The following is a 20,509-nucleotide window of genomic DNA, read 5'->3' as shown; positions in this document are numbered from 1 at the left end:
GTACCAGACCTTGCTCCTTCAACTCTTCACGGATTAAAAGACTGCAAGATCAGTTTCTGGTAACTACTATGGGTATAGCTAGGGAATTCTTTTGCAAACAAATGCGAAGGTGCGCTGCCCATCCGCCCCAGCACGTGGCCGTAAGCCAGCTCTGGACCAGACGCTGTGGCTGTAGCTACCACAGCACCAGACTTGAGTCTGCAAACTCTTCCAAGGAGAGGACTATGTGGGCTCAGACTTAACACTCCCCTAATGAGGTTATCGTACGGGCAGCCTCTAGGCACTGTGTAGAGACTCTGTTACTGCAATTTCTTGCACATGGGAATTTTACTAACACTGTCTGCTGGTGAATGATGAAACGCTTGAGAAAACAAGTATGCACTATCACTGCCCCCCGTCATGTCTATCAATCATAAATCATATCAACACAGTTTTGAATTCAAAGCCTTATTTCAGAGATGCCTTTGAGAGGCTTTGGCATTGTGAACTTTAGAAAATCTGGGTGTTTCAGACTTCTATTCCAAACGATACAGAACAAAATGATCTTTATGAACTTTTTTTTTTTTTATTGGGACAACACAGTCAGAAAAAACTGGTCAGCTTGCCTTAGAAACTGCAAACTGACTGGCCTAGGAATTTCTGAAGAACACCTCTGTATGCAGCTGTGCTGGGTGGGGACATAGGGAAAGTTTAACAGCAGCCCCTTACCCAAAGGGCTTGGCTTATTATAACTTAGTATTGATGACAAACTGCATCCTAATATATTTGCGGCTTTTTTTTTTTGTTCCCACCTTTTTACCTACGCCTTATTTTCCCTTGCTCTGGCTGCAACAATTAGCACAAATATTTTAGCATCTGAATTCAATTCAGGTTGAACACACAACATTTATCCCAAGTTATGTGCAAAAAAAAAAAAAAATAGTGCCTTGCGAATGACTGCACATGAGAACTTGATAATAATATCCATGGATAATTATAATAAATGGCTTGTCTGAAACACCCGAAGAATAGGAACTGAAGTAAACCATAGCAATCTCTCTCCCTCTTCCACCCACCACACACCCCCGGCAGCTCTGCTCTTTTACCCATGACCGTTAAGGATGTTTTCTGGCTCTGTGACAGCATCGTGACTCAGGTCATGAGAAGTGTCAAAGATGCATTTCCTCGAGATGGGAAAAAGCAACTGATTTTAACAGCTCACAAAGACTAAGCAAAAAGAATAAGCCCAATCAGCATATTTAAGGGTAAAGATAAACCTTCTAAAAGATGCAAGTATATTTTATTTCCAATCTTAATGCTTACATTTCTTTCCATAAAGTGTTTACATTCTTCAGACTACCAAAAACGCACAGTTGATTTAAATGCCTAACTTAAGAACAATAAACTGAAAAAAAAAGACAGCGAGGGCAGCACCCATTTACTGCATAATCAATCACCGACCCCATACACAGGGAACCTGATTCAGCCTGCAGAGACGAGGGATCAGCCCCGGATTCCCCTTCAACAGCAGCTGTGCCCCAGACACCCACTGCCAGGGGAAAGAGAGGGTGTCTGGGCTTGACCTCAGCAGGTCCATCAGATAAAACGATTGTTCCCACCAGCTCCTGTCCCATTCCTTTCCCTCACTGGTTACCAACACAGAGCTTCACATGCTTTCACCTTCCCTCATGCCAAACCTTACTTGTCATACAACACCCTCAATACTTAAACCTCCTCCTTTAGCTGATATGGTCTCTTGAAAAACTCTAGATTCTACTTTCTCACCTTCCGATCAAACATATTACAGGCTTGTATCAGGTGAGCAAAGCTACTTTTTGTCATTTCACTGATCGCAGCTCCCTCAAGCCACTTACATTCCTTGATGCACCAACAAATTTCTGGACTACGCTGTCTCCCCTGTACCAGACCTCTCTTCTCCTGACCTAATCCCTGCTGTTCCCCCTTTGTCCTTTGGACGCGAACACCATTACAAAAACCTTTCCCTTCCTGTGTCACTCCTTCAAGGACCAACTCTTTTCAGCTGGCTCGTTACTTCAAAGCTCAATCCTAGTGACTCCTTTCACGCTGATCACACTCATTTCTTCTTAAAACGCTGCCCAGCTGTACACAAGTGTATCTGTCCCTCTGCACAGACACAAAAAGAGAGAAGAGAAGCCGTACAGCATTTGAGCATGTTCCTTCTTGTGCATCACTAATATCGCTATTTATCAATTTCCAATTGGCAAGAACTGCAAAATCCTATCAAAAGCAATGCATGATCTGCAGGATGTCTTTGCTGCTCACGATGTGCAAGAAGGAAATACACTAGCCTGTCCTTTATATATCTGGTTAACTGGTGAGATTTGCAGATGGAAAAACATCTGTAAAACCTGTAAATTAAGAGGCAGTAATCAGGGGAACAATTGAAATAACAACAGAATCACAAAATGTCATTTTATTAAGTCATCTTCAGAGAAACACTTAAAAATCCAGTTACCGCTTCTCCCTGGACTCCCTCAGTACATTCCTCTGACACATCAACACTTGACCCTATAGAAATTTTCTTCAGCTTGATGTTACCAAGACTGAAATCATCCATCTTGACAGGAAAACTTCAGTGGGACGCTCACATCTGTGGTAATCCAACTCCTCTCTGCCCTCCACCTTCCTTTCACCTCGCGATCCATCTTTGACATCGCGGTCTCCTGTGCACTACCTATTACTTCCCCTCCGCCTGTCGACCCACAGACTTTTGGAAACACTTTGCTTTGACCACTGCTACGGCATTTTCTGTGCTAAATCACTCAGTCATACATTTTTACACTTCATCTCTCAAGAACTGCAATTCCCTTCTGATGTCAGTCTCCTTCCATTTTCATTTTATCCAGAATACGTGCAACTTCTTTTTCAAATGTAAAGGCAAACGTACATTTGCCTCAGTCTCAGATCTACACTGAATGGGTTTACAAAAGCCCACTTCTAAAACACTTTATGTACGGACACAAACTTCCCTTGTGACTGAATTTATCAGTCTGCTTCTCTACTTATCTGAAGGGAATGGATCTTTTCCTTCCACTTCAGAAACACTATCCAAAATATACCACCCACTTCTTTCACTCCACTGATTCCCTATCCACTACAAAAAAAAAAAAAAAAAAGGAAAAAAAGAAAAACAGCTGAAAACACAGCTCATTTACAACCAGTAAGCTCCTGGCCAGTGCCCAAACTGGTGTGCACGGTCAGCTGTTTGTACCCCTTCTCTCCTGCTCTCCAGGTGTAACTGGGGGCTGGCAAAACGGCCGGGCCCTGGGGGCCCCCGCCTGCCCTTCCCCAGCCAAGAGGCTTCGCATAACCTGGGGCCTTTCCAGAAGGAAGCAGCGGCCTCTAGAAGTTGTTAGCCGAAAATTCCCACCAGGTAAATGAATTTTTTTTTTTTCCCCAACTGCCTTAAAAATGTAAAGAGAAACTTCAAAGGAGAGTGTGAAATCAAGAGAATGGCTACACATTTTAGGCAGCCCGCTGCCCAGGGAACGTGGAGGGTTTGCAGGAGCAGCCCAGCGCCTGCGACGCCAACCCTTCCCGCCCTGACCGAAAAGCGGGTTTGCCCTCGTTACCGCTCTCCGCTAAGTGCGTTACACCTACTCTAAAACATCCAGGAGCGCGCATGAAGCCTGACAGACAGCAGCGGTGCGTAAGGGCGACAGAGACCGTCCCGCACACGCAAGGCGCTGCGGGGGTGCCGGGAGGGACGCGCTGCCCCCCGCACCCGGGCGGGGCGGGGCGGGGCGGGGCGGGTCCGCCCGCCCGGAGGCGGCGCCATCGCCGGGAGGAGGTCGCCCCCTGCAGGCGCGCCCGGGGCAGCCGCGCCGGGCCCGGGCGGCGGCGCCTTTCAACGCCACTCAGGGCCAAGAGTGATGAGGTGGGAAAAAGGGATTTGTAGACAAATTTAGACTTCTAGACGAAGCTGGAAAAGAAATTATTTGAAAGGATGTTTAAATAAAAAAATAGCCGAGTGCGATGCTGTGGAAGAGTGCACTGATCAAACAAACAGGAACATTAAAAGCACATTAAAAAAAAAAAAAAGAATATTGGGCCTATTCTGCAGCTTGCTTTACTGTTTCTGTACATTTATAAAAACCATTTTCTGTCGAGAGAAGCTACGGTTTACACAGAGAAAAACTGAAGCTCAACAGAGACTTCAAACAACTGTTTCCAACTAGTGTTTACAGAGCCAGCTCTCGAGTTCAGCTTTGGAAAGGAACTGCCCTCCAGTGCTTTAAGTTATTATACAGTTAATTTTCTTTGAAACTATTTTTGTCTGCCTCTCTCTAAATAGGTGGTTTCTTAAGTGAGTGTTACTTAAAGGAAACCAATCTGTTTTTCAGGAAGGGCTGATGATGTCAGTCCTTTCAACTCTGCTTTCCCATACGAATTCTTCTAGTAAAAGGAGTTTCACTCTGGGAAATAGTGAAAAGTAACATGAAAATATTTAAAGCATCTCAGACTGCATGTTTATCAAACTTCTAGTTTTATGCTTGGATTTTAATCATGCTGCGATTGTAACACATGAAGGAAAAGTGAGAGAAAATCTTTCTCATTTTTAAGATTAAAAAAGATTTTGCAATGAAAAATGTGCTATACTAAAGTATTTATAAAGAGCTAAGTACAAAGCTGAATGCAATGTATACAGAACAACATGTTTCTTCATAATTCTAAAATTATGTGCTCCCTTTCAGCATAGGTATTAAATGTGAAACAGAACCACTGCGTATTATGAATGGTCTACTGGCAAAACTACACCATCCAAATAAATACTTCAATCTCCAACAAAATGACAAGACAAATTCAGAGCATATCATGTTATTATCAAATGTTTTTAGTAAGTGTGGATGTGTAGCTGTAGGTCCAATGTATGCGTAACTTACTACATCATTGTTTGTTCCGATACTGGAAATTCCTGCAGTCAGCAACACAAAAACCTCCGAGCAGAGCTAGAGAGACTTTAACTTACTGGCGGTGCAAGAAGTAATGAAAATAGCATGCTGTAAATTTTAACTTGCAGAATAAAAATAATACAGAGTTATACAGAGCTTTAAATCTTCCACGTAAAGCATTACATTTTTACAGCTAAATACTCCTTGCTATTCACACAGAGGTGTCCTGAAGATAACAGGGGATACATTTGTCTAATCAAGGACATATTCTGTTTTAACCACTCATCCATTAATCCACAGAGTGTACCTGTGAGACAGGTAAGTACCATAAACCCCATTTTACACAAGTAAAAAGGTCACATAAGGCCATGTTCTACGGTAACATTCAGCCCCACAACCAACTGGTGTCGTAATAGTCTTATAATAGTAAAAGCCCATAAAAGGATCCCGGCCTAACTCAGATATTACTGACAACGCGCTCTGGCAATCCAATGGAATGACAAAAATACAACCTCGCTGGATTAACAGACAGAATAACCCAAACAAAATCTGTGTTAGCTATAAAAGGTGCAAAGGAAATCTCTCTTTATCATCCTCTATTTAACAGTTTACTTCATTCTGCTGAAAAGAACAAAGCCAAACGATGATTCATTTGGAAATGAAATCATCCCCACCCCCAGTAAAGGCTTACATTGTGTGGGTAAACAGTTCGGAGGGTACTCCGAGCAAAATGTAAATAGACTGCCTTGCTACTATATACAGAGCAAACAGTTTCATTTTGAAACTAGGAGTTAAAAAACAAGTGAGAAAAATATTACAAAGTCTGAACTCTGAAAATATTTACAAGAACAAAAGCTAATCACAAGTTAACATCAATAGGTTACAATTGCTAATCAAAAAAGAAGATAACAAGCAAGCGCTTTGCTCACAGAAGTTCGGTCTTTTGGCCTAAGATTGTTGCAATGCTCTTGTGATGTGAAAAAAATATTAGCACAGGGATCAACAGCAGTTTCTGTAGCTGAGGGTTTATCGAAACTCTTCTAGATTGCAATGGACGTAAGAGGAAAATCAAGATGACACAACTCCAGACAAAAAAATCCTCCAGAAATAAAACCAGTTTGCCACAATCTGCTCTCATTCTGCCACTTAACCAACAATTAGTCCCAGTGCAGTGGTGCTCTCTGGGACACGGTCTCTGGGTTTATTTCCATTATAATCAGCTGTATTTAGAGGGATGATTAAGCAAAGTAACAGTTATTCTTCTTGAAGAAAACTACAAACCTCAAGTAATTCCATACACAGGGAATGCAGAGATTATTATTCTTGTTACACGGTAGAAAGCTGATAGACAAAATCAGCTCAATAAAAGTTACCAAGGGTCAGAGTGAGTTAAAAGTAAAGCAAAGAATTAAACCCAGAACTGCTCTTTTCTATTCTGAGTACTGAGTCATCATCAGATGGCCATAACTCCTCCAAACAACAATAATTTAACATCATAATATGATAAGGAGCTGTTACAATCTGAATAAACACATCTTAGTTCACAAATTAAAATAATCACTGGTCTCTGGCTAATCCAGCTGCCACACGCACACAAAGTGCCTCCATTGAAAGTCACTGTGAACTTCAGGGGTTTTTTTCCAAGTGGATGACAAACAGCTTTTTATAAAAGGCGTTAGGTCTGGTTCAACATACTGCCTGCCTTCAGCCAGGTAAGTGGAAAGATTACTGAAATAAAAAAGCCGCAATAATACTACTAAAAACATCACAGTATTTTACCAAATTGATTATTTAAAACCAAACTGTTTTATAATTTTTTTTTCTAAGATTTTTTTTAAAGACAACTCTGCTACCTCCTCCATAAATTCCCACAAATCTTCATACCAAGGTTTGCAAGTTACCAACACACAGGCTTAGTATGGGTCCAGCTTCAAGCCCTTCTACACCATGAGAAAGAGATAAGCAAAATCTGCATTAAGTTCTCCAGAAGCCAAAGTTACCTTCCTGCCTTAATTCTCAGCACTCACGCGCAGCCTTCAAAGCTAACCGTTTAAACAGAGCTAATTTTTGAGCAACAATGACTGCATAAAGATCTTGAAAAAAATCTGATTTATTTATTATATTTCAAGATAGAGATTTGAAAACTGAAGCCTTAAAACTCTTGAGACACTCCCATAAATGCTGCTCCCTCTCCCTCAGTAACTCCTCTACCTGTGTTTTTCTCCTACCTAGAAAATCTGTCCACCACTGAGGATCCTAGAGTAAATGAAACTGCAGTTTCTTCTTTTTAAAAAAAGCAAAAAAGAATTGTATTCAAAACTTCAAATGTACCTAAGAGTACTGTAAAGGCAACAACTTACTGCAATTTCCCTTGACAGAAAACAGAACTGGTTGGATGAAAGCTACACAAATTGATAGTTCCTTCCTCTCCTCTACGTGATGTCAACAGTGTAAAAGAGACTGGATGTGCCACAGTAAACCCCTGCAGCACTCCCCAGCCTGCTTCAAGCCTGACATGCTGGGCTGCTGTACAGTGATGACAGAGAAAGCAAAATGGCAGACACACAAATGTCTTCAAGGAGAAGGAAACTACAGATCACGTTTTGAGTGCCTTCCAGTGGCTCCAGAACAACTATGCAGAAAACTTTGTTTATAAAAGTCCAAATAAAGGAGAAAATACAGAGACTTCTTCTGGGACAACTCTGGTTCCCTTAATAATCAAGCAGTCATAAAAATGTTCCTTTGATTCAGAAACCCCACAAAGGTTCTCTCTGTAGCAGCGAAGATGTTGAATACAACAGCACATAGTTGGCCTTTCACAAGCACTTCTAATCCTACTCGTAATTAGGGAAGAGAGACCGTTCCTCGCCATTTTTAATACTCTCAGAGTGGAAAAGGGTGGCTGCCTATACCAAACTGCTATTTAATCTTCACTTCAATGGAAGCTGTGACTTACTCTCAACAGAAAGGAGGGGTAAGGATTCAGCAAATCCTGAATCCAAAGCAGCTTCCAGTACAGACCTCATGAAAGAGAAGGGCAAAAAGAACGGCAAAGACAAAAGTGAAGAAGCCAGAACCTTTTTTAGAGGCTCCCTTTCATATCCTCTTAATTTCTTCAAAGCACGTCCAGCACAGGAGTAGGATGTACAGATCAGTTCTTACAGATTTTTTTTTCCTTTGTACACTATTTGTTACATTGCTCACACACAAACACACACACACAAAAAGTGGACAAAAATCAAGGCCATCAACTTCACACTGCCTAGGTTCCATATTTCTCCTCAAACAGTATTTATTGTGGATATCCAGATGTCCTCCATCGAGGCTGATGAGCCATGACAATTTTAGGTAACTGCATTTGAATATAGACCAGATTACTGACCTTCTAGAAACCTAAAGACCCCAAAACTTTCCATTTAGAGTGGAAATTATTAACACATCTGAGATAGCATAGTTTACCTAAGCAAGTTGCAAAACTAGACCCATCTTTCCGAGGTATTTATACCTCGGCTCATTCCTGTAATGTCTGTATACGTTACATATTTCTGCACAACACCTGCAGCACCGTATTTTACGAAACTCATTTTACAGTGGCACAAACTACATGGGCAAATAGAATGAATCAAATAAATTCTTGCAATCTCCAGTAAAATCAGCATTTCTGCGATTCAGGCTGTTACCAAATACTACTGAAACATGAAGCTGGAAGACTATGAAGATCTTTAGGCCAGCACCTCCAAAGGTATTTAGGAACCAAATCTTTTTGAGTCAGGCAGCTACACAGCAGGTACGGAAGCATCTTAAAGGACATGGGCATTAATGACTCAAGGAGAAAGGTTTCTTGACAATCCAAATGGGAGAAAAATAAGAAAAAAAAGGGATCTACCGTGGAGCGGTGAGCCAGATGGGCTGCTTGACAGGCCTGGAACAGGGCTACAGCGTCCTCCTTGCTTAGATGTCAGCTCTTGCTCGATCTCTTCCAGCCCTGCACTCTTTTGGAAGCGGCTCATGCGATTTACCACCCGGGGTGACATGTGTGTTCGGACACAGGGCTGGCCGCCGTACGGATTGATCGGAAAAACATGGGAAGTGCCACGAAGCGTGCTGACCACCACCCAACGACAGTCATGGCTGAAGGAGATATCCTGTACCTAGAAAACAGGAGTGGTATCATGTTTTAAACAAACACAAATCTTAATTGGAAATGTGAATAAACCCCCCTAAATTTAGGCAATAACTTGATTTTTTTTTTGTATATACCAATGAACTTAGTATTCAGTATATATTCAGTATATATTACAAATACAAGCTGCAGTATAAAACCAGTTCCAAATTTTGTGTACTTCTCAAAATATTCTGAGATTTTTCATTTCAATAGGCCTGAACTAAGGAAAACAAACCATGCTGCAAAGTACTATGGAAAGCCACAAGAGCTTGGTGTAATTTTCAAATAGAATTTAGTTCTAAAAAGAGTTGGGAAATCATTTAAATTACATGTTTTGTTATTTGCTTGTTTACTTTAATTTTTAGAGATTACCCAAAAAGGGGAAAAGGGAGGGATGAGAACAAGAGAGAGATCTCACCACTGGGCCTGATTTTGACAAATACTGGCACTCAAAACTATATTTTAAGTCAACAGAAAGACCATGTCCTACATAACTTAACAAACCAAAAATCAATGACCAGTATTTTCAAAAGCTGTCTAGAATGGTCTCTCATCCTGCTACTGTCAGTTTATCCCTCAGTGGAACAACCATTCAGCCAGGTATCCCTGGACCTATCGTCTTTTTTGGTTTGAAAATTTTGTCAAGAAGAAACTGAACAACTTTGGCCACTTCTCTCTATAAACCCACTCCACTTTACACACAGCAATCTTTATTAATCAGCTATGACAGTCCTAGGAAAAACCCCCGTTAGATTTCTTCGTATGCATACGAGTATTTGTCCACCATTTAAAAAATGCAAGTCTTATTTTAGCTTAAAATGGTCAGCCTCAAAGCAAATATAAAAATACAGTTAAATATTTTCTACTAGAGTTACTCCTTGCATAGATCTCAGATACGAAGTCCAGAAGGATTTAATTCTCTTTTAAGTGTGCTTTACACAGCGCTTTGATGGAAAGCAAATTCTTGTTCCTGAAGGAATGCTTTAAAAGAGAGATTAAAGTTTGTTTCCAACCCTGTACTGGCAGACAACTCAAGAAAACAAGTAGTCTAGGTTAAAATGATTTATCATAGAAAAAAAAATCCTAAAACAATTCTTCCAAAAATGTTTTTAAAGGTAAAAGCTGACTAAAAAGAACCGCGTGCGCAAGTGGGATTTAACACAGCAAACAAACATATAGACGAAGGATTAGCTTTCATTATATTATTAAACAGCATAAACTAAAAAAAAAATTCTTTAAGATTTCACTGAAGCCAGTTTTACAATACGCTAGGTACTCAAATTGGAGTAAACACTGATAAAATCTTGACAAATATTCCAGAAATGCACTCCAGCTATGCCAGACAAAAGCAGCAAGTATTCATCAAAGCGCAAGTTTCCAACTGAGCCCTGAAGCCTTGGAGATAAAAAAAGGATTTAAGTCTTGTGACTTGTGACAAGATATTTGGCTGACAGACTGTCACGACACAAAATGCTTCATCAACATTACATAGATAAACCAAAAACCAGCGCTACACACCTGCTCTTTTCAATTACGGTGACGTACCCAAATGAGCTGCTAGTGATACAGCTCAACGATCTCCCCAAAATCTGACAGGTTTAGCACTTGCCGTGGTTCTGATATTACTGACATAAAGTCACAGCACTCAGAGCTCCTACTTTGCCTACAAAGTGTTTCACCTTAATAGATTGCTCAAAAAGGATTAGAGACCTCACAGGGATTAAGGAGAGCCAAAAAAAAGAAACCCCAAAGCCATGGAGTCAGAGAAAAAATGGCACCAGGAGTACTGAAATACCTGCTGTTTAAAGAGGCAATTTCTACCGGTCAAAATCAAACGAAAGAACCGTATACAAATTGCCACTCTCAGCGACAAAAGCACAATCACTAATATAGCGAAATCATTGAGGCTGTTGGAATATAATTCCAGTCCCATCAAAGGCCCTGTTTTTTAATTTCTAGTAACATAAAGAATGGCCAGGTTTGTCTTTAGATGTGACCCCTCTGAACACATCACTGTTTTCCACATATCTGGTATTCAGTCCCCTTCTAGTCCCCTTCCTGATCTCTAAAACCATCTCTCTGTCCCAGTCTCAGGAGAACAGCTTCTCTCTTCCTTCCGCTTTGCTGTTCTGCCCGCTCGCCCCATGCCTCCAACACAAGCTGTCTTGCTCTGCAGCTTCATGCTCCTTGCAGAAGAGTGCTCCCCCCTGAAACCACAGCGAGTCGGGGGGACTTCACAAACCTCCCTGTGAACCGACGCCTCGGAGCCGTATGTGCAGGGCAGACTCAGGCTGCCTGTGCCTCTTCCACCTCCTCCCTCCTGCACTTCAACCGATTTCACAGCCAAACCCTTGAAATCACTGTGTCCACTCACATCTACCACGCACCCTCTCTAATCTCATGTTATTTGGTAAAGCATTTTTAGAGGACATTTCTATGAGATGACAGAGGGGAAAAAAAATTATATTGCTGTACTGCACAACAGAAATGTATATATTTCTATATCAATACTCAGCTTTCAGTATGCATCCTTAGGATTATACCTACAACAGCCCTGGCATAATATAACTCAAGCCAAGAAACCGGGAAACAATCATTACAGGATGTTTTTTTTTCAATGTGTAAACACTACGCAGAAAAATAACTATGCCTGATCTTCATGAAGAAAGTTTGGAACAACGTAATCCAGAAGACTCTCTTTAAAACAACAATGACAAACGCTCGCTGCAGTTGGTGAGAGGGTATCGCGGTCATGGCTGCTTTAAATATGGCTGAAACCTCAGAGGCAGGGAACAAACAGGTTTTTAAGACTCAGTAATAAGAAGGGGAAAAAAAGTGTTGACAGACAAGTGTGAAATGAATTAAGATTTATGGGAATATAGCTACGAAACCCTACTCAGCAGCCACAGAAAGTATTTGAAGGCAGCTGTTACACATGCAGTAACTCTACCTATCTCCTACCATTGGTCTTTCACAGAGAAACGATGAGCAGCAGTACCACAGAGAGTTCAAGGAGGTAATTCAGAGAAGGTTTCCAATTTCATACAAGGGCATGAATTAAATACTTTCATATCAAAAGAGCACAAATGCATCTGTGCAATGCAGAGGGGTCTGTAACTTTCCCGCAGATCTAGAAGAAAGCAGTGGATCAAGCTGAAAGGAGAAAGCTCATCACAGCAGTCTCAGAAATCACTTCAAAAAATCAGCTGTGTGTGTCCATGAAAAAAAAAAATAAATTATCACATCAGACTTGCTGTTATCCACCACACTGTTACTGTACATTACACAGAGTTCTTGACTGCTTATAGTATAAACAAACTGCACAGTGGCCCATTAGTGGTTTTCAAGTTTATGCTAAGCGTTGCAATTTATTGCTGTCCTTTAGGTTAATGTACTATTATTTCATGTATTTATAATATATTTCTGGATTTGTTGTTAATTATGATGTAATGTTTAGATACCAAAGATCAATCAAGATCCCATAGTGTTTACAGATCTATGTTAATAAAGTACAAAGTACACTAGGTCTCTCACGATGCAAAGTTTATTCTATAGCTCAAGGTCAACATCAGATTAATACTCACGTCTGTATTTCAGAATTTTATCTGTCCTCTTCTGTCTGGGCCAGCAAAGGGAATTATAGACCTGAGACTTTGTTTAACTCACGAACCCTTAAGATATTTTAAACTGCAATACTAAATATTTCTGTAGGAACATCAGTGCTTTCTCCTAGCTTTCCTACCATTCCTTCCTCCTAGTTTGTAAGCATTTTGGTTCCTTAAGCTTCAAGCTACATTTCTTGCATATCCAAAAGTTTCGGTGAAATCCCTGGATGCTTCAAGGTCCTCACTGGAAACACCACAGCCTTTTCTGACCCAAAGGAATGCACTTAAGACCACCACAGAATGTTATAAGGAAAACAGCACACATCCTCCAGTTCGCCTGTATCTAAAGCAGGTTCTGTGTGTCTCCTGCTTACAGGGGGTCTGCAGAAATTTTGTCCACATTTTATAGACTACGCACCTTGCTCTATGAATCCTCATCAGTACTGGCCAAGCCCCAAAGCGGTTCTGGCTGCCCAGACATGCTGCACCTCTTCTATCACTGTCTGCTACTGACTCTTCGCTGTATTAATACGCCAACTTTCTTGAAAAAAAAAATTCAATATCCTCACAAAATTATCAAGGCTACGTTCAGAATCATGGACAATATGACTACTTTCCTATCAGAGACAACTAAACAATGTTTCAAATATTTGGGTAGGCATTAGCCCGACTTGGAAAGAAATCATTCGGTACTTGTATGGAACAGAAACAACAGTCTGAGAAAGGTTTTTTTAACAGGTGCTAGGAAAGAAATCTTTCAATCAGCATGTATTATCCAATGAGTCCTCCACCATGTAGCTTCCTTCAGCTTTGTCATTTCTCTCACCTGCACCATTTGTTTCTCACAACCCTTTCGCCTTCGCTTCTAACCTCCAGAACTCTTACACTGTCTTCTCCTGTTTTCCTTCCATTACTCTTCTCCTATGCTTCTTTTTAGCTTCCACTCTCTTATTTCCCTACATTTCGAACACTATGATGGAAAATCTTCCAGAATATTAAATGAAAATTTAGCTGCCACGTGCAGAGTCTGACCTGAGCGAGACAGTGGGGCCATCTAATATATGGAGTCCCACAAGGCCATGCCCTGTGTCAGTAGCTCTACTGAGGGTCGGCTTTCAAGACTGTACAGATCAAAAAATTGTTTCTGATATTCTGAAAATCTGGGTGGAATTATCTGAACCATTCACGTACTTTATAGAACGAAAACCTATAAAAGTTTTTGCTATAATTTTTTTCTTTATTCCCACAGCTTCTCCAAATTTAAACACAATGTTAATTAGAACATATTCGCAAGATAAATTAAAAACATAATTCAAGCCATAACTGAAAGAAAGCAAAACAGAAGTAAAGGCAGCACAGAGAAATTTTTAAAGCAGCTGACTAAAATGGGAGAGCCAGAGGGATGGCTGATGACAGCAGCAACCCCGTGGGACAGGCAGTGACCTTGTTTACCACGACTCTGGGGAACGACTGACAGCCCATACCCTGCCTCCGTATTTCAGGGCTTCTGGAGGTTAACATGGTACTACCTCGCTGCACAACGCTTAAATGTACGCTATCACTTGTTTCCTCAGAAAGGAGAAGGAGCTGTCCTGGGCTGTCGCAGCACCTCCCCAGGCACATCCCCTCCTGATGCGTGTGCACAATAGAGTAGTTAGAAAACAAAGCTCGCAATACTGAACGATGTATTTTCATAGCATTTACAAGAAATAAGTATTAAAACATGTTTTGATCTTCCTAGTGCTCCCCGCCCCCCGAGCCCCTTTTTCAGTGGTGGCGAGTTACACCAGGTACAACGTGTATATTCCTGTGCATTGCACTGCTCTGAACTTCAGGAGTGAAGAGGAAGAACAATAATGCAGGACTGGCATTACTGCCATGGGAACGTAACCCAGTTTCGTGCACACTATACAGTGTCACAGAGAAAATACATCGTTATTGGTAGGACACGACTTAAGTATTTAATTATGCTGTGCAGGGAGACAGCAGAAATAAAAAACCAGTATCATTAAACAAAGAGAAAGAGCAGCAGTACTGAGGAGGCAAGGGTCAAAATAAATGAGAAAACTGGTCTGTATTTGAATTTTTTTTTTTGTTGAGAAAATTAAGGACATTATGTAGCCACAAACACAAATGAAAAAATAATAAAATCATGGACTACACAATATGATTTATCAGACCCACACAGACCCAGCTCTGTCTCCCTGAGTCGTCAAAACTGATTTCGGTTTCATCTAAAAAGAATGGCAGAATCCGGGCACAGGGAGACGTTCGTGTAGGGTCCCTCAGCCAGGGGAGCTGCTCTCTATTAATAACTGAAATTGCAAACGCCACTCTGCTAAGAGCTCCGTCTCCTCAACATAGTTAAGCTACTTCTAATTGCAGCAGTTTCTTATTGTCTGCTTTCAGCAAAGACTGATCAACTTCCCTAAATCAATCTTTATTATTTCAAGACTGTCCCCAGATTCTTTCCCAGAAATAAGGAAGTCTCTCTTCCACAGACCATTTCAATGATTGCAACTACTTAAGTATGTCCAAAGATATGAAGAAATTTCTATTAACCATGGAGGTTTACATCCAATATTGTAAACTATTCCAGTGTTTCACTACCTGGCCACGGTACGTGACACAACCTTGAACAGTCTCTAAGAAATCACATCACAAAAACATTCACGCATTCCCTAGAAAAGCGTAAAATTGCACATGTTCTGTGGCAGCCCATGCTGGAATGTTTTTATCATTCCCTCTGTTTACCTACGCTGGCTGAAGTCAGTTATAACAGCAGGTTGAGAGTCAGAATAACAAAAGTCTGACAGCGTAAAAGATTACAGAGGACCCTGGCCACCAGCCCACTGATGCTATCATTACGTTTATTTGTTCTAGGTTGAGATAATACTGTTTTCAGGGATTTTTTTTTTTTCTGTTTACAATTTCAGATCAAAGAGAAAGGATCATCAGGTGACAGTCTAACTTTCATCTGCCAGTAAATGAGCTTCCTCAGTACAGAACATGCTATACTTTTATTAAAAACCTTTCAAAACTGTCTTGGATAAAAACATGGGTACAATAAGTGTTGACTTAGAATGCAAGAGCTGCAGGAGAAGAAAATGTATCCTTAACCAAAACATGCACCACATCCACATGCACCTTTTTCCCCTTTACAGCTGAACTGTGCGAGCATGGATTCCCTGCAAGCTTCAGTTCTCTCTCTGGCATGGTCGGACACAGCCAGCGCTTGCAGTGAACCTCCACAATGTAACACAGTGCATCACACATACTGGGCTTTGTTCTCTGAAGTTAAAAAAAAACAAACAACAAACCAACTCTGAAGCGTAAGTGGCACTTAAAGACTAGAAGATAGTAACCCAGTGTAACTGAAACAGTGACTTCTCTCTGTGTTTGCAGAAAAGTAACTTCGAATTGTGACCTTGGGACTCGCATCTCTCGAACCAATAAAGAATCTGAGCACTTCACATTCCTTCATGGCCGTTGTCCTCACAATTCCCTGTTGAGACAGGGGTCCACTTTCCATCTTAACCCATCTTCATCTGAGCCACACAAAAAAGTCAGCGGCTTTGCTAGGAACTGAGTGATCTTCACAGTCCCAACTCAATGTTTTATTCAGCAGATAAGGCTTCTTCCTATATCTGCTGCTCAGAGTCAGCAAATACAACATAGATTTGCAATAACAACACTTTAAAACTCAATAACACTCTGTTTCAGTGTTCAAAGCATGCAGAAAGGGAAAAGGAAAACCATGTTATGAAGACTAGCTGTGAACAGCCAGGGAGAAGACTATTACTTACCCTTAACTTCCTATCCAGGGGAATGCAAGGTCAAAAAACCTGCGTTACCAAGCACAGCACCTACCTCCTCTCAGCATCACAAAGCCAATGGCAAGCGGACTGACAGGGCAGACAAACCCTGAAAAGAACATCATTAACAAAAAAAACCTGGAAGATAGCTAGCAGGTGCCTTTGGACACTGCTCCAGGGAAAAAGAGCCATCAGTTGTTCACAAAGTGCAAATTATCATACACTGGATACCAGCACAATCTGCAGTGAGCGACATCTCAGCATAGTGAAAGCTTCTCTTGAGGGGGAACCTGCAACAGCCTCATCCCTCTCTCCTCCATCCAACGGAAACGTTACAAATAGCATAAGTACAGTACAGCCATCCGGAGAGACTGCCAATTTAACACAACATTCTGTATTAAAATTGATTTTCATTTTTCCCTTCATAAAAATCGAAGTACAAAGTCTATTTTATCCCATTCATTGACGATATGATTTTAGTGACACTGTCTGCGTGGAGTAGAAACTCACTGCAAACGCTTAACACAAATTCTGCTTCGGCTACGGACAAGATCCTGATGTCCATGAAAGGAGACAAAACCCCTACTGATCTCTTTCCAACCAGTCTCTCTGTATTTCAGAAACGATCAGGAAAATGTAGAAATGGTCTTTCAGACTGAAATTTCTCAACCCCAAGCCAAACCAGAATTTGTCTGGAATTTAGAAAAATTAATGCAGGATGGAGCATGTACTCTTTACTTCTCTTAAGTCAAAGTGATGGTGTAGCTAACACACCCGACCCAGTAGAAGGACGTGGATGTGCCTTAGAGACACGGCTTGGCTGCAGTAAATCGATCAGAAAACACCATTATTCAGTCACAACACTTGCTTCTTTTTCTTTAATACACATTAAGTGTGCAACTTAATCCACTTAAGATGCTTCTGTCTATGAATGACAGAAGGGACCTCCTGTCACCTTCTCTTAGGCCACAGATGAGAAACAGCAAGCTATCGGTCTGCCCTCCAACCACTGAAGACACGGTAAAACAGAGACCAGGAATTCTGCAGCCCCGCAGAAGGGGATACTCCAGGGTTGATATCCTAAAACTGGGTGAAATTACAATCCAAACTTTGTTATAACATCAGATATGCCTGTCGATATTTGGAACGAATATATTCTGTTCCCAAATTTCTGACCCCAGAGCAAACCTGGTATGCCATGTATTACACAAAGCATACACTGCAGATCCAACACTTCTTGGAAAAACTGGTCTTACACTGGACTCCACGTACAGTCGATTTGTGCATAAGCAGTGATCCCATACCGGGAACTTCTGTGTGTCCAGCAACTTGAACAGCACGATGCTGACGAGGGCATGAAACTCTCATAAACATCACAATGCACCAGTTCCTTGTCAATGAACTGAACGGCCTTACAGTATCGGTAATAAGCATTCACAAGAAACACGCTAATGGATCACAAAGCAAGAAAAGAAAAATCATGCATCAGAGTGTGAAAAAAGGATATTTTGGGAAACCTCTATGTGGCAAACCTCTATGAGCCAGGATCTGACGTACAAAAGCAGATTATTTCAGTATAGTCCTTAAAATATCACATATATAATGATAATGTTTAAACCATTTATAATGGGTACTAACCAAACAAATTTTGACACTGATAATCACTCATATCCATCAACACAAATTAGAACTTTTTATAGCTCCAGTACAGAAGGTGACCTTTAAGACAACTGGGCTTGATTCACCATTAGCTTTAAACCAGGGGCAAAAAAAAGAAAAAAGTTTGGTTGCAAATGTATAAATACTATTCTAACCAAGGAAGGAGGTACAGAGGCTTCGCAGTGTGTGTCTCACAATATTTGCATTGAGAATTTTAAACTGAACAGTCACCAAAATTCGTGCCTAATGCTACTCAAACGTGAAATTTATGGAACAAAAGAATAGCAACACAGACTACTCTTCTCACTAAACAACTAGAAGTACTGCTATTCCAAAAGAAAAAGTAAAACCATCCATCATATTATGGAAACATTTCAAATTATGGATGTGTATTGAGAATCGCAGGTACCAATGTGATTTTGTTGCTGGATAGTTCAATTATCAAGGGCGTTGTGAAATCCATCAATACACCTCAGACCAGTCAGAATTTTCTCTATTTTATACCATTCCAAAAGCTATACTGTTCACGTCCCAAATGAAAACTATGTGGCAAACTAGGAACAAACTTTTTACTGTGTTGATGTTGAGAATTTTAATGCAATGCCTTCACACAGATGCTAATCCTATATCCCCAAAAACCTGTGTCAATAAAGGTTTATTCTTCAAATGTGTTATGTTTGGTTCCCAACGTATCCCTTAAAAACAAACTTATCAGATGTAAAATACAGAAGTACATCTTTGTTCCCAGTGACTGGGGTCCCACGCTTTCGTTTTGGTTTTAAATATTGATTATAGGATATTTCTCATTTTTGGATGGAAGTAAAACAAAAATAACTGTAAAACATTAAATGCATTACAGTACATGCTCGAACAGATGACAGAATGCATATATACTCACAGATCTCAACGCCCTTTATATCATTTATAGAAATTATTTGTAAGTATTATATACATTAACCCAGGTATTGGACTTCTTTTTCCTAATTTCAGATTGGCTATTCCTTCCTATAGCAAACTATTGCCTATAATATAAATTAGTTTTCCAGAATGGTAGCAGCAATGCTTTCAGAGTATTTAAACTACCAGTAATTTAAATCCCCACAGACGGAAACATTATAAACCACTACTACATTAAATAAAGCTTTCAGATTCTACTTGTTACAAAGGTAAGGCAAAAAAACTCAAGGGAAATGGGAAAATGCATAGGAAAAAAACCAGTTTGAAGGAGCTATAATCACGGTACCACAATAATCCAAGCTTCCAGTGTCAGGGTCATAATCGCAGTGCCCGAGGCTTCTCTCTGTCACACTAGTTTACATCTGCCAGACTGTCACAAGCCTGTGCTTTCAGTGTGTAATTGCATCAGCAAGTGCAATACTCATTTCTTACCCTGTGGTGACATTTTTATTTATGTATTTAAAGCAGGTTCTTCAACAGTTACTCAACGCGACAAAGGTGAGGCTCTCCTGATGCCTAAAAGCGTCGCAGTGAAGGATTCAGCCGTAACACACTGGACTGCTTCCACCAGAGCCATGCTAGCAGCAGTGACCTCTCTCGCTTTTCTCCGCTTTATCAGCAAATCAGTTTACTGAGCATTTTCTAAAATACAACTTCAGATTTTTTCACCCTGGGCTAACCTAGCCTAATTTAGTCTTCCATCTTTAACAGGGGGATTTTTAAACGGGGAAGTTCAATTTGTATCACTACAGTTTCCAACAGGTTCCCCCACTTTGCTACAGCGTAGATAAAAGTTAATCACAGCTGTTTAATTAACTCTTCCTTTCAACTCTTTTACTGTCTGTCTTAGGCTTTTACCACCAAAGTCAAGCAAACCCTGACAGTTGCTTCACAGGCACGAGACAAACGTTTAACATGTTACATGAGAAAGGTTAAGTACAAACACAGCTAATAATCTGGGCTCTTTGGAGGCAGTGTCGTATCTGAATAAATCTGACAGCACCTCATTGTAAAGGGCAAGAATTTATTATTGTCCAGGTTAAATGCTGTGCTCTTATCCATTCTGTGGCTATATCGTAAGAAAGGCTCTTTGTGTGCTGAAACAAACATTAAAGTGCCAACATACACAAAATGTATAAGGTGTCGGGGGATTATTCTTCAGCAAATAGTTTAACTTACTTTGGCTTCAGTCTCTCCCCTGTGAAGTGTGTACAAATGATGGACGGCACTTTGTGATGATGACCAAGGATGTGTCAGTATTTGAAAAACATGGAAATCATGGCCTAATGTGTCAGTAGTGACCAGCAACATCCCTGGGTAAAAAAAAAAAAAGAAAAAGAAAAAAGAAACACAAAAGCACAAGAGATTAATCACTGCAGAAGAAGAGCTTATGAA

The 20,509-nt window shown here is 40.6% G+C and overlaps 1 protein-coding gene across 11 annotated transcripts in view; it reads right to left on the bottom strand.

Annotated features, from left to right (window-relative positions):
- The window catches only part of BCAS3 (BCAS3 microtubule associated cell migration factor), a 362,757-nt gene that overhangs the window by 235,762 nt on the left and 106,486 nt on the right, over positions 1 to 20,509 (bottom strand). For all 11 annotated transcript variants that reach the window (XM_086762785.1, XM_086762786.1, XM_086762787.1 and 8 more), the window contains 2 exons: positions 20,294 to 20,427; positions 8,800 to 9,064 (listed from right to left, as the gene is read on the bottom strand). In XM_086762785.1, coding sequence (XP_086618911.1) covers positions 8,800 to 9,064; positions 20,294 to 20,427 — 399 coding nt within the window. The remainder of the gene's footprint in view (positions 1 to 8,799; positions 9,065 to 20,293; positions 20,428 to 20,509) is intronic.

This window comes from Chlamydotis macqueenii, chromosome 19 (assembly GCF_036417535.1).
Source record: "Chlamydotis macqueenii isolate bChlMac1 chromosome 19, bChlMac1.mat, whole genome shotgun sequence".
Lineage (NCBI taxonomy): Eukaryota > Metazoa > Chordata > Aves > Otidiformes > Otididae > Chlamydotis > Chlamydotis macqueenii.
The sequence above is the reverse complement of the archived record's forward strand: the minus strand, read 5'-3'. Positions and strand labels throughout refer to the sequence as shown.